This window comes from Monodelphis domestica, chromosome 3, assembly GCF_027887165.1.
Source record: "Monodelphis domestica isolate mMonDom1 chromosome 3, mMonDom1.pri, whole genome shotgun sequence".
Classification (NCBI taxonomy): Eukaryota; Metazoa; Chordata; class Mammalia; order Didelphimorphia; family Didelphidae; genus Monodelphis; species Monodelphis domestica.
Window position 1 is genome coordinate 357,472,725 of NC_077229.1, and position 14,821 is coordinate 357,487,545.

General features: G+C 31.7%; 1 protein-coding gene across 2 annotated transcripts in view; it reads left to right on the top strand.

The window, feature by feature from the left end:
* CDH9 (cadherin 9) overlaps positions 1-14,821 on the top strand; it is a 259,796-nt gene that overhangs the window by 218,092 nt on the left and 26,883 nt on the right. For both annotated transcript variants that reach the window (XM_001374806.4, XM_056824262.1), the window contains exons 5-7: positions 127-294; positions 6,640-6,827; positions 8,696-8,949. In XM_001374806.4, the coding sequence (XP_001374843.1) occupies positions 127-294; positions 6,640-6,827; positions 8,696-8,949 (610 nt within the window). The remainder of the gene's footprint in view (positions 1-126; positions 295-6,639; positions 6,828-8,695; positions 8,950-14,821) is intronic.

Sequence of the window (14,821 nt, forward strand, 5' to 3'; positions counted from 1 at the left end):
TTTATTTCAGTATACCTAAATTTTATTTGTTTGCTGTGATTAACATCTGTCCAGTATAAATTGCATGAATATATTTTAAAACTTTGGTACTTAAAATGCATGACTTTTCTCTCCTTTCTCCGAAAGGCATAATAAAAACAGCATTACCAGATATGAGCAGAGAAAACAGGGAACAGTATCAAGTGGTCATCCAGGCCAAAGATATGGGTGGACAGATGGGTGGATTATCAGGGACAACCACAGTGAATATCACTTTGACTGATGTCAACAACAATCCTCCACGATTTCCCCAGAGTAAGAAATATTTAAATTTATATATTTGAAAAATTTCTTTCAATTCATTTTCATGATACAGCATCATTTTTAAGTAGATTCCCTGTTGAGTTCTTAAAGAATAGAAAGTTAATTTTGAATATGTGAATGAGTGAGAAAAAGCTCCACAATATTATGCATATCTTTTCAATAGCTTATATTTTTATAGTGCAATTTAGGTTTGCAAAACACTATATGCACATTAGCTTATTTGAACATCAACAAACAGAAGTGGCATGTGCTCTTATTGTCTACTTTTTAGAAATAAGAAAACTAAAGCCTAAGAGAAATTTTATAATTCGTCTGGAATTCTATGGGTAACAAGTCTAAAACAAATCTAAATAGTCAATGTCATTTAACTTCCTCAATAATTAAAAATAAAGGAATTCATGTTTATTAGTGTTTGAGTTGTGTAGTAGAAAGCATTATAAGAACTCTAGTTATTTGTCTAAATGTTTAATTCTTTTTTCCAGCAACAGTCAGTCCACAACCCTATATATATATATTTTTTTTTCTTCCTCCTCATTACCTCACTTTCTAACTTTACCAACTTTTCTTTTCTGTCAATCCATAAAGAGCTACCAAATTCCAAATTGGTAAATGCAAAGCCATCCGATTTGGGAGGAGTTGGTCAGTATTATAAACTATATCAGTCTAAAGTCACAATTAATGAGGACAATCATTCCAATCCCTACTTAGCACAACTTCAGCCTTAGAGGTCAGCTCTTCAAATATATTAGACCAATCATGACATAATCATTAACAGGTCAATTAATTTAATTCAGTTAAATCAGCTTACATATATTCAATGACTAAGCCTTATCATTAAATGACAGGTGTAAAAATTAATTTCATTTGATAAGAGTAATAATAATGATAATGAATATTAATTAATGAATAGTACAATATATACTTAACTAATATTAATGAATATTGTACTACTAAAATGATAGTAATAAATTATTTCACTATAAAGATTTTATCTGAAATTTATGATGACCCAAAGCAGTTTCCAAATGGGCTAATATAAGTGTTTTTTTTCCACATGATTTCTAATACTTGTTTGTCCAGATCTATGATCTCACTGTGGTTTAGAATGTCAAGTATAGAAATTCTTCACATTGATACAAATAAGTAATTCTTATATATAATGCTTCTATGTTGTAATACTTTTCTAGTTTCTTCAGCCACAGACCCAAAGAAATGTTAAGTGACTTTCTCAAGATCATGTCAAAAGCTAGAATTGATCAAAGAGTGATTTAAATTCTTGACTTTGAGTCCAACACTTTATCAACTAAAGTTATATATTTGTATTAAAATTCTGTTGTGATAGCATTATTACATGAATCCAAAGTTGCGTACTGCATTGTTGTTTTGAATTATTTGGAAGTCCTGGCAATATTAGCCGAATATATCAGCGATTCACTCCTATATGGCTTTCCCTTGTATTTGTCATGTGGTTTTAAATTATATGGTACATCATCAACTGACCCATTCAAAAAGAGTACATAGAAAATGAGCTTTCTTCAATTACACAAAAGATCTGATTCCATCAGCATATAGTTGGCTCAGGTTGAAATATTTCTGCTCCATGGATTGACTGACATTATTATGGGTGCAAAAACCATGATAATTAAAAATAATTTAAAAAATGTTTCCCCTCAGTGAGATTAGATATACAACATTCTTATAATGTAAATCAACATTAACTAAGCTTGATCTTTCATAACAGATAGAGATTTCATCATTGGGTAAAAAGTTGAAATCATTAGAGCTTAGGTGGATTTATCAATAATTAAAATCTATTATAGAAGCCTTTGAAACAAGGGATTATCTACTTTGTTGAAAGAGGAAATCCACAAAAATCTTACATTTTATATACACATACACACACAGCCACACATAGTTCATATACCCATGTTGTATGCAGTGTAAATCTTAACTTGATAATAATAGTCTTTATTATGCTAATTCATATATAAATGCTTATTCTCCGTAGTTTTACCTATATTTTGAGATTGAAATAAGAGAATGGATTAAAATGAAATTTTAATATTTATTTATATAATGTAATTGTTTTTAAAATTCTCATATGCTAAGAAAAATTCTTTAATTTTAGAAAATGTGTTATTGATTATAGCTTCATGGAAAGAGATATGATTCTCAAAAATATATGACTGATGAAAAGGAGGAGAAAGATGTATCTTTGAAGCAGAAAACTTAGAGTCTTAGGGCTTAAGGACATGAAAGACCTTTAAAATGAATACTCAAGAATAGACACCTGAGAAAAACTTTCAGTGTTTCATTGAGATATTCTCAGACTTAGCTTAAACTTGCCATTATATGGTTAAAGGATTATATATATTTCAGGCATGAAGTTGCACAGGAACAAGTACTGAATTTAAAAAATGTCTTAACTTTTAGGTTGCATAATCCACTAAGCTATGTCATTATAGAAGTTAGTAATTTTTCTAATTCTCTATTTCTTCATCTATAAAATGGGAGTTTATGGCTTGTACAGTGTCACAAAGGGTTTTTGTGGAAAAAATTAAAGAACATATTTTGAGAAGTTTGAAAGATTTATTATAAGTGAATATTGCTGTTACATTTGAATTATTTTTAAATTAAATTAATTTAATTTAATTTAAATTTTAATTTTAATTAAATAAATTAAATTTAAATTTAATTAATTAAATAAAATTTAAAATTTAATTTAAATTAAATTAAAATAAAATTTAAATTAAATTAAATTAAAACAAACTGAGAGACAATAATCTGAGCATGATTAGTTCATCAGTGAGGTTAACAGTAACCAATAAATGGGTTAGTGTTCTCTCTCAATGACAAAAGACATAAATAGGGATCACCATCCTCAATATAGTTTCAGTAAGTACAGAGTTGGATAGGCAGGGAAGACAGTATAATTGGTTACAGGGTAGACAGCATTATGGGGATAGGGAAATCTTTTTTTTTAATTATAAAAGTGTGGATGATACATGTGAGATTAGTGACAATACCTCTCTAACAAATAACGAATGTTAATTATTTTATGGAGCCCGTCAGCAACTTGCAAGCCTTGTTTTAAGACTTGTTAGTAGACTCCCTGGTGCCTATAATGGATTGTTAGGGAGAGAAAGAGTTTATAAAACTGGGCAATGTATCTTTTGGAGATGATAAGTTAACTTCAAGCAAGCTCAAAGGATTCCTGAGCTCAGTGAAGCCAGGTGGATAAACCTCCAGCTATATTCCTGAGCTTAACTCAAACCATATGGATATCGAGTTATGAAATTAATACAGCATAACATAATTTAAATTGCAGAAATGATACAGTTGAAATTTATAAAGAGGTAATATTAATTTATGAATGATTATTGGAAGTTGCACTGTTACCTAAACTCAGAAGGGCAAATGAAATAAAATAGGATCACAAATCCCAGGGCAAGAAAACCTGAGAAGCAAGGAGTAAGATGAAGTGGAGGTTAAGGGAAACCTACTCTTCTTATCTAGAGTGCTCATGGCAACTGTGGTATAAATGAAAGAGTCCATAGGAATAAAAGTAACTCAGTCTCACGAGTTTCAAAGATGTAGGCTTTCCAACTACACAGTCAATCAAAAGAGTCCAAGAGAATATTTCTACCCATGCGGTCAGGCATGGAGAATTCCTTCACATCAAATAATATGGGTATACCTAAACAAACTACTTTACATATATGTTGACTCCTTGGAACTCCATAAGAGCTTTGCTACATAGACCCTACAAATATTCCTATTAGGAAACTGAGGCTAAGATTTTTAATAATCACATACTATTTGACATTTAAAACCAGGACTATTTGACTGAAAGTCCAGCACTTAATTCTATTTTTCTAGATTTCATCTCATATATCAAAAACATGCCTTACCCCCTCCCTCACATTGGTGTAAATATAATATAATTCAATCCAGACTAGACAAAAATTTAAGTACATTCTGATGGGGAAAAGGGATATAAACAAAAAAATAAAAATTATCTTTCCTACAGCTCACATTTTAACAGAAGGGAATTATACATAGAGATAAGTGGGTGCAAAATATACTCAGTAAATGAAATACAATTGTATGTGGTACTAAAGTGGTGGGGGTGTGTGGGGGAGACAAGAGAGCTCATGAAGAAGGGAACATTTGGCATGAGTCTCGAATGAACCAAAAGATTCCGTGATTTAAAATGAAGAGATTCCCAGACATGGAGAACCCATTTTCAAAAGGTAGGAAATTAGATATTGAAGGATCATAAATATAGTGTATGCCATACATCAAAAGCCATTTACTTTACCCATTCTTTTTTAAAGACAAAGAACTTAAGCCTGAGGGATCTTAAGTAATCCAATCACAAAATTGATTCCCAGTCACACAAGTTGTAAGCATAAGCAATGTGATTTGGAACTTATTTTACTGGTAATTTTTTTGGGGGGGGGCTTTTTTGGTTGTTATTTGTTTTACTGGATTGTGAATTGTGAGTTAAGAAGAATCCCTCTTCTTTAGCCACATGATTAACTGCAACTTTAGAACTTTGTAAGGGGTCCTTTTTCCATTTTATCATGACAGAAATATATATAAAATAATATGCTGACCAATTAAAAATGGTTTAGAAAAAAATTATGCATTATCATATCAAAATAATTCTTAAAATTAAATAAATTCATGGAATTAAATTTTTACAAAGTACATTTATGTCAAAATTATGTCTTAAATGTGGTAAACTTTAAAATTCATAAATGGATGTGACTTATAAAGAGAGGTGAAAATATATTTCTAGATACCTACCCTTTATCAAGGGCAACTTATTTTCATTCAGGCTGGAAATGAAGTATTGATGCCAGGAGGCTGGTCAATCTGCTCTCCTCACAGAGGCTAGAATTACATTTCTCTGCCTCTTAAATTCTGTTAGTCCTGAGAAAATAAATTTTATGATCAAGCTGTGCTCTTGATTATTATTCCTTACCAGGAAGGAAGGCTTCTAATTTATACAACCAAAGACAACTTCTTTCCCACCAACTTCTAATTATACAAAGATCATCACATATAGTGAATAGCAAATAAACCTATTAATTCAAGCCAATCACAAATAGGAATAAAAGTATTTATACGCATTAATCCATAAAGACAAGGAATCCTCTGGGAGTGAAATAGATCAACCACAAAGCAGGTAGAGTGCCTGATCTCATAAAAGGGAAAATCTCCTTAAGTTTTAGCATGGTAATTGTGAAAACAGATGTGATTAAGGTCAGAGCACCTCTATTTATTGGCTTGTTCCTAAGTCTTTTCTCTTTAGTGACCTTTACCCTGAAAATAATATGGATACATTTACTCTTTAGAGACTGGAAGTCAGAAAAGCCAGGACATCTACACTTTTGAGCTTTCACCAACACTTCTCATGTATGCAATGAGTACTGAGTAATCATTCTTCAATGAGGAGAGTGTTATGAAAATGAGCTCAAACCAGGGCTTTAACTTATAAATGAGTATTAGTGGTTCAGAAAAGACTTAATACTTCTCAATTTCAATGACTATTTCATTGCTCCATTTAAATGAAAGCAATAAAACTTGATTTTTAAAGATAAATCCATACTCCAGATTTTTTTAATTAAGTAATTTCACCCCCACATGGGTCTAATAAGCTATAGTTCAATCTTCAGTTTGAAGATAAGGGACACCAATTATTTTTTAGGAGCATATACAAAGGGAAAATTGATGAAGCTAAAAGGCCTGATGCTTCAGTTTTCTATGACCCATCTTCATAGAAATTTTAAGACATATTGTGCATATAGATATCTTGTCAATGTACAGTATAATTGGAATGACAAAAACAACTAAAAAGTAGCTATTTGGATAGATGTTTAGATTAGTGACTATTTAGAACACAGGAGAAAAATCAACTAGCAATGTGTATTTTTCTTCCAAACTAAAACACATATAATATTTTTTAAGGTACAGAACAAATACAGAGAAAAAATAAGCTTTCTTTCCCTTGGTATTTATAAGATATAGATTTTAATTCTTACTCTTTAATTAAGTATGAGATTTTAGTAAAATTACATCATATCTCTGACCCTTAGTCTCTTCTTTGGCAAAATGAAATATTTGTAGTAGATAATCTTTAATGTTTCTTCCAAATCTTAAATTTCATAATTTTATGGTATAAAGGTCAGAAATTACTGCATGGTGAAAATCATCTGAATTCCTTTGCAATTTTAAACCACTTTATTCAAATAAGAAAAGTAAGGGGAAATTAATATTACTCATTTTTCTAAAGTAACAATGTCAAAACAACACTCATTTAATTTGCAGGTACTTATCAGTTCAGTTCTTCTGAGTCTGTGTCACTTGGAACTCCACTGGGAAGAATAAAGGCCAATGATCCTGATGTGGGAGAGAATGCAGAGATGGAGTATAGTCTTGTGGAAGGAGATGGCTCAAATATGTTTGACATCATTACTGACAAGGATACACAGGAAGGGATCATTACTGTCAAAAAGGTTTCTTTTCTCCATTGTGATTTTTTTTCTAAATTAATACATAATATGCTATTTTGATGTTTCTTTAGTTCCATGAAGCTGTTTGAATTTATTTATTTTCTGCCTTTTTTGGAGAACATTCATCTCCTATAATCTTACTTTTTTTGATAGTTCATTACTCATAAGACCACCTTTTTATCATAGATCAACCAAATGTAACAGTTCAACTATAAGTAGAAATAATATTTATAAATGTGCAGTAAAAGTTAAAATCAGATAGTAAATGTGATCTTTTTTGAAGTTAATTTTATTTGGGGTGAGGATACGGTATTGGGGAGGCTGGAGGCATGCATGAAGAGCTACTTTTGAATGGTTTTGAATAATACTGTTTGTGTAATATTATTTCTTAAGACATCAGCTTAATTTTACAATAATAACAATGACAATTTTTCTTCAAGTATATATTATGATGATTTTAGGAAAGTATAATTTTTCTCTAAATATGCTGAGATTGACAAATATGAATCTAAATTATATGCATATATATGATTAGATTACCTTATGTTTTAACATATGATATCAACTCAACATTTCTCCCCAAAATTAATACAGACAAATCATTTTTATTTTCTGAAGATTCAGATATAGAATATTTTAAATGCCATAAGTAGTTAAATGAGGACTTAGACAAATACCTCATGTCAGTCACATTGTATTTTACTTTTGATTCTTTCTTCTAAATTTATATCATTACATATATTATGTATAATATAAATAATGTTTACAGTACATATAAAGTGCTAAGTATTTAATATGCATATTCATCAGAATACAATATTGAAGATAATACAGACTACTCAATAAAAAGGAAATATCATTTGCATCTAAAAATTAACACTTGCTTCCAACAAATATTTATTGAGCACTTAGGTGTTAGGACTTGCATATAAAAAATACTAAATAGTTACCTCTTCAAAATAGATAACATTCTAACAAAGAAGTGTAAAATTAAGAGAGAAGGAAAGGGAGGGAGGAATGGAGGGAGAGAGAGAGATAGGAAGAGAGAGAAAGAGAGAGACAGAGAGAGAGAGATAGAAAGAGAGAGAGACAGAGAGACAGAGAGAGAGATTCCTCCCACCCATTTGATAAGAGGAGAAGAGAAGAGTAGAGAAGAGAGGAGAGGAGAGGAGAGAGCCATTTATTGTCAACTGAGTTGAGTATTGGGGAAAAAATGAGATTCTAAGGGGGCTGACATGTAATATCAAAGCTCATTCTTAATTTGTAAAAATGTTTAGAGGCAAGAGGTGGAATATGATTTATGGGCTAGCAAGTGATTTGGCTGGAAAGAACAGTGTGAAAAGAATTAAAATTAACTGGAAAAAATAGGTGGAAAAAAACAGAATATGATGGTATTTAAATGTCAGATTGAAAGTTTTTTAAATTTTATTTTGTCTTAGAGGCAATAGTGAACCATTTAAATTCTTGAATTGCCAGAGGAGTTAACATGATCAAGTATGTATTTAATGATATCAATTTACAGATATTTGGAAGAATTGTTGGATAGGAAAGAAGATCAAAGCTCTAAGACCAATTATGAGGCAACTTCAATACAGTTACAAAAGATGAGGAATGTCTGAGGTAAAATAGAAGCTGCCTTTCCCACTCATTGAATCCAATTCCACAAACATTTATGAAGTGCCTGTTTTGCAGTGAGCTTGCCTTTTTAGATGTAATTAGGTATTTCCTTTGTCATTTATGTGAGCACTACTTTGGAAAGTTATTTAATCATATTTACCATTTAGACTTATGACTTACTATTTTAACTTTTCATGGACTAAAGTGAGTATGCTGTTGTTAAATGTGAAAACTCTTGTCAATTTTATCTGTAGCAATTGGATTTTGAGAAGAAAATGTTATATACTCTTAGAATTGAAGCAAGTAATACACACCCTGATCCACGATTCCAACACCTGGGGCCTTTCAAGGATACGGCAGTGGTAAAAATTTCTGTGGAAGATGTTGATGAGCCCCCTATTTTCAGCAAACCCTTTTATTTGATTGAAGTAGATGAAGATGTAAAAGAGGGTAGCATTATTGGACAAGTCATAGCTTATGATCCAGATGCCATAAAGAATTTGATAAAGTAAGTATTTCAGAAATGTTCACCTTGTCACAAAAAATAAAACTTCATTCTATTACTGGCATTCTATTGATTAAAATTTAAATAACATATTATGAATTTTTTTCTTAAATTTTCAGTCATGATCTTTTATAATCTTCCACTATAGTTCCTTAGAAACCAAACAAAATGAGTAAGCAAAACATTGGGAAACTATTCAACTCTAAATTATAAGAATGGAGAGGATGATGAGTCTATTGTTATTCTTAGTATAAATGCATCTAATAATAGCAGTCAATTGGAAGAAACAGTTGTACCTGAAATTACACATATATGACAAAACTCAAAATGTAAAAGGAAACATACTGTAATTAACCTGCTAGAACTACCCTTAGCCACCATTAGATATTAATGACTTTTAATGTGTAACTTACCAAGTAGATGAAATGTATTTTCTGTGGTTAAAAATCTTCAGATCTGTGAAATGTTTTCCCTATATTTGTCATTTAAGGGTTTTCAAAGCTAGAATATTGACTTGTAATACAAGGTGATTTCCTCATGCTTCTCAAAGGGCATATACTTATAGATGTAAACATTTTGATTGATCTTTATTGTTGTCCATATGTATTCTCTACTTATTAATATAGATAGCAATCTTTCCCTGCCTTTTCAACTTGTATTATATTTGCCCATATATTTTCATGAATCCTGTCTATTTCTATTCAATGTGCTTATGTTTAATGATCAATAACTTTATTATTCTGAAAACTTTTTAAGTCTTGTTTTAAATTTCCCATTAATTTCAAATTTAGATATTTGAAAAGTAAATTTAATAATATTCTCATTTTTGAAGTATTATAATGGCTTATTTTCAGAACAAATGAATATGTATATATATGACCAACAATGGATTTAGTAATATATTAAGTTTATTTCCCTAGTGTAATGAACATCTTTGCAAAGGATAGTTTCCAAAGATATGTTTAAGAAAATGAATTAATGTTCTAATTTACTTTTAAATGTGTGTATTATATGTAGGCAGGCATATCAACATGATATATGGTATAAACTTCATAATGTATATAAGATAATATTAACAGATGTCAATTTGTGTCAAATTAATTAATTTGTTTAAGTCTTTAGCTATAAATGCATAACTATATATAGCATATACATATATGTGTATTTATATATATGTTTTATGCCAGATACTATACTAAGCACAGAGTATACAAAGAAAGGGAGAAAAACACCCATATAATCCCTGCCCTAAAAGACTTCACATTTTAATGAGTTAGACATCAGATAAAATAGTGTACAGAGGTGCAGATATGTGTCTCAGTGGATAAAGATCCAAGCCTGGAGAATGGAGGTCCTGGGTTCAAATATGACATCAGACACTTCCCATCTATGTGACTCTGTGCAAGTCACATAACCCCAATTGCCTAGTCCTTCTCACTCTTCTTCCTTGGAACTAATAGAGAATATCTTTTTTTAAAAGAGAGATGAAAAGGGTTTAAAAAAATCTCAAATTAAGAGATGTAGAGTGAAAATGGTCTGCAATCTCAGAAGAAAAGTACAAACTGCATGTTGAAGAAAGGAAAGGGAGAGAGGGGAAGGCTTGAAGACGATGAAAGGTGAGCTAAAGCTTAAAAGATGCCAGAGAAGCCCCAGAGTGGGAGATGAAGAGAAAACCTACTTTAGTTTTGGAGGATAGCCAATGAAATAGCAGAGAACTGGCAGTGCAATGTGGTGTTGTAGAGGAAAAATGCCAGTGCAGTCAAATGCTAGAATTCACAATTGGAAGTAAAATGTCACAAAACTGAGAATATTGGAAGAGATCTGGTTGTGAAGAACTTAAAATGTCCAAAGAGCATCTTATATATGACCATGCAGGTAATAGGGAGCCACTGCAGCTTATGGAAGAGGGGAATGGCATGGCTAAAACTATGCTTTACAAAAATAAGGCTGATAGCAATGTGTAGAATAAATTGGAAAGGGGAGAAATGAGTGATCGGATTGAGATATAAAAGATATTGCCATCTAGGCTCTTGTTAAAGCAACCTAGAATGAGATTATGAAACCCTTCTCCAATAAGAGAAGATCCCTACATAAAGTGATTTCCATGTAAAGTGACATTAGGGATGAATGGAGAGACAGGAAAGGGATCAGTCAACACTGGGTTCAAGGATACATGGGGAAGGAAAAGCAAGACATATACTAGCTATGGGTTAGAGAACAAGTAATGGTATTATCAATCCTTAGTTTCTTCATCTATGAAAATGGAGATAATAACAAATGTACATTCTATCTCTTAGGAGCATTGGGAGTCAGGTCCTATGTTAAACCCAATGAACTAGATAAAGGTGAAATGGTATACTTATATTCTATGAGTAAGCATCTCTGTATCTACATATTTCTCAAAGTGACAGAGAGAAAGATATAAAAATGAACTAGTGAGTTCAATCTTGCATATAAGTAAAACCCAAAGGTGTGAATATCTTGTCTAAACCTAAATCTAGGTGATAAGTCTCCCTACGATTCCGCTGCCTCTTCATTCATAGCTAGTATAGCTACCATAAAGTACTTCATGCTGTGTAAAGCACTTTACAAATATGATCTCAAGTCATCCTCACAAGAAGCTTGGATTGTGGGTGTTTTTTCATTTTACAGAGTAAAGTACTGAATAGACAAAGAATAAGGGATTTTCCCTGGGTCACTTGGCTATTGATGCAGTGGAAAGTGTACAGAACTGGAGTCAGGAAGATGAGTCTTCATGAGTTCAAATCCAGCCTCAGATACTTTCCAGCTGTGTGACAGCACAATCCACTTAACTCTATTTACAATGTTTTCCTCATCTTTAAAATGAACTGAAGTAGAAAATGACAAACCCCTACAGTATTTTTGCCAGGAAATCCTCAAATGGAGCCATGGAAAGCAGGGCACAATAGAAAATGACTGAACAACTAAGCTAATGTCTGTGAAAAAAAAATGAATGTATTCCAAATTCCATTTCAATCAGTCTCCATTTTTATTGAGCACTTCCTACGGATAGTATTGTATATTTCTAGGGTGTAAGGTATCATAAAGTATCATATATTAGTGAATAATACAAGTTGTTATGTTTGAACAAGCCCATCAGATTCTATAACGAATAATGACAGTTGTATTGAAGAGAACATTCCACTTTGAATAATTTTCCTAGATTGAATTTAATCATTCACTGAATTGGCAAATGCCGATAAGCAAGATGATATAGTAAAAAAAATATATGGGTTCTAAATGCAAAATACATAGGTTCATATTGTCAGACTGAAGTCACATATACTCTCTGGTAAAATTTCCTCCTTTTTTCATGAAAGGTCCTGCCTGGTTTAGGATTAATGACCTTCCTAAATAGCCTCATACTCTTTCTTAATTTGGAGTTACAAAAATTTACAAAAAATATATATTTTAATATGCATGAATTCCTTTGGAACCCCATTTGTTTTATTTTATACATTTTAAACATTTTAGAAGTATTTCCTAGGTTTTAACAGACTGCCAAAAGGGCAGCTAGATGGTATAGTGGATAGAGCAAAGGTCCTGGAGTTAGAAAGACTGAAGTTCAATTTGGTCTCTGATACTTATTAGCTGCATCAGACTGAGGAAGTCACTTAACCCTATTTATTTTAATTTCTTCATCTGTAAAATGAACTGGAGGAGGAAATTGCAAGCCATTCTTAAGGAAGAAAATCCCACTGGGGTCATAAAGAATCAAACAATACTGAAAAAATAATTAATTAATTATTATTATTATTAATTAATAGTTATCTAAGCTTCCCTTAAAAAAGAAGGTAAAGGGTTCCTATTATAGACCTAGGTAGGTTGATTTCTTTTTTCCTTTTTATAAATGGGCTTTGGTAACTGCTGAATCATTTGTTTCCTTCTTAAATTAGGATGACATTTTTGAAATTAAGATATGAAAATACAATAGGATAGTTTATAATTTACAGCAAATGTCTCAAACATTCATCTCTCAGGCTTGTCATGCTCTCAAAGCAATTTATACCTCTACACCGGAAAAGCATACTATGATTAGCATAATTGTTAGGAACATTCTGTTAAATTTCCTAGCTATATTCTTTGTAATGTCAATTGGTACAAGGATCTAGGAAGGGATATATAATGAGATAATCGTATAGGCACAAAGACTACTAGCAAATAAATGTTGTCTTAGTAAAGTTACTTGTATTTGATGTCCATACTACCAATGATTGAATACTTGAACACTGAAATATCATTCATTGAAAATCTTTTAGGTCCCTATATTTCTCTGCTTAAGACAAGGGCACTGATGGGGATGTTTTAGATGGAATTTAAAACATACTATTAGAATACCAAACAGTTTCTTGATCTGGAAAGAAATTAAATCTGCCCCACAAAGTAATAAATAATTACACTATGAAGAGAGAAACTTCTTGGGCTTTCTATAATGATCTTGGATTGAAAAAGAGCTCTGTAAAAAAAAAAGTACATGAAAGCAAAACAAAAATCAAGAGACTAGTAAGTCATTTATAGAGGACTAAGGAGTATGATTTAGCAAACATATTGGATTATACAGTTGTTGAGTATTAAGGTTAGAAATATGAAAAATATAGTTACTATGAAGGATATCACTAAGTAATATAACTGTGGGAAAGCTGTACGTCTGTACCTTTCTATTTTAGGGACTCTTCTCTTTAGGCCTTCCTAGAGTCAACTATTTTTTATCCATTCTACAGGAGTCATACTATAAGTAAATTAGTCTTTATTTTACTATTACTTGATGAAGTTTTCAGGTTTGTTTGTTTGTTTTGTAAGGGTTGGATGCAGCCAAAACATCTCATTTTAGATCTCGAAATTAGATGAGAACACATCTGAAATCATGAATCAGTTAATCAATCAAATGACCTTAAATTACAGGCAAAACAACTTCATACTCCAGGGGTATTACAGAAGGAACATTTTTGATAGGCTCAAGAAACCTGACCACAAGATTAGTGGAGCTGACAAGGGAAGGAATTCTAAAAATAGGAGTTATTCTGGAGTTTAGCTGAAAGTTTTGAGAAGGAAATGCCTGAGAGGGTTCAAGAGGAAGAGGGGAAGAGAATGAGGGGTGTTGGCCTTGGACAGGTTTCCTTTCTCTCCCTTAGGAGGAATTTCTACCTTTGATGAGTTTGGAAGATGCTGAATTTCTCACTTTCTCATCAGCATCCTAGCATCAAAGTAGCATCAGGTCCCATGTTTCCATCATCAGCTTAAAAGATATTTCTGAATTAATTTGTGGATATTGCTGCATCATCAGGAACTAAAACAGATTGGATTTGTGACTCTATATGTAAGCCAGCAAAGAGACTCCAGGAGTTCTAAGAAAGAATTTTTGAACACTTCAAGAATAAGAGAAAAATACTTCCAACAAGTTGCTCTGAGCTATCCCTTACTTACATGTACTCCCTAAGAATGAACTTCATTTCCCCAAGATCCTATATAGATTTGTATGTATTGCAGCTTTTGAGGAAATGTGTGAGTGTTTTACACCAATTGTTTTTATTGTAACACAATAGTAAATTCTAAGAGTTACTTAAAGGTGGCTGAGGAGATTGATTTTCAATTGCTAATGAGGGAGAGAGAATATCAGTGTGAAGATAGGCCAGTGCCATTATAGGGGAATTTCTGAAAGTTCAGAACTAATCCTAAAACTCTGAGAAGTTGTAGCCTACCTAGCTCTGGGAACATGAAATATCACTGGGAGTGGAAATTGGAATACTCATTCACTTAAGAGGTGTGAAACTCCATTAGCAACAGAATCCTGTGGGCTGTAACTTGATTTACAAACCCAAAGAACTAACATCATATATATATATATATATATTTA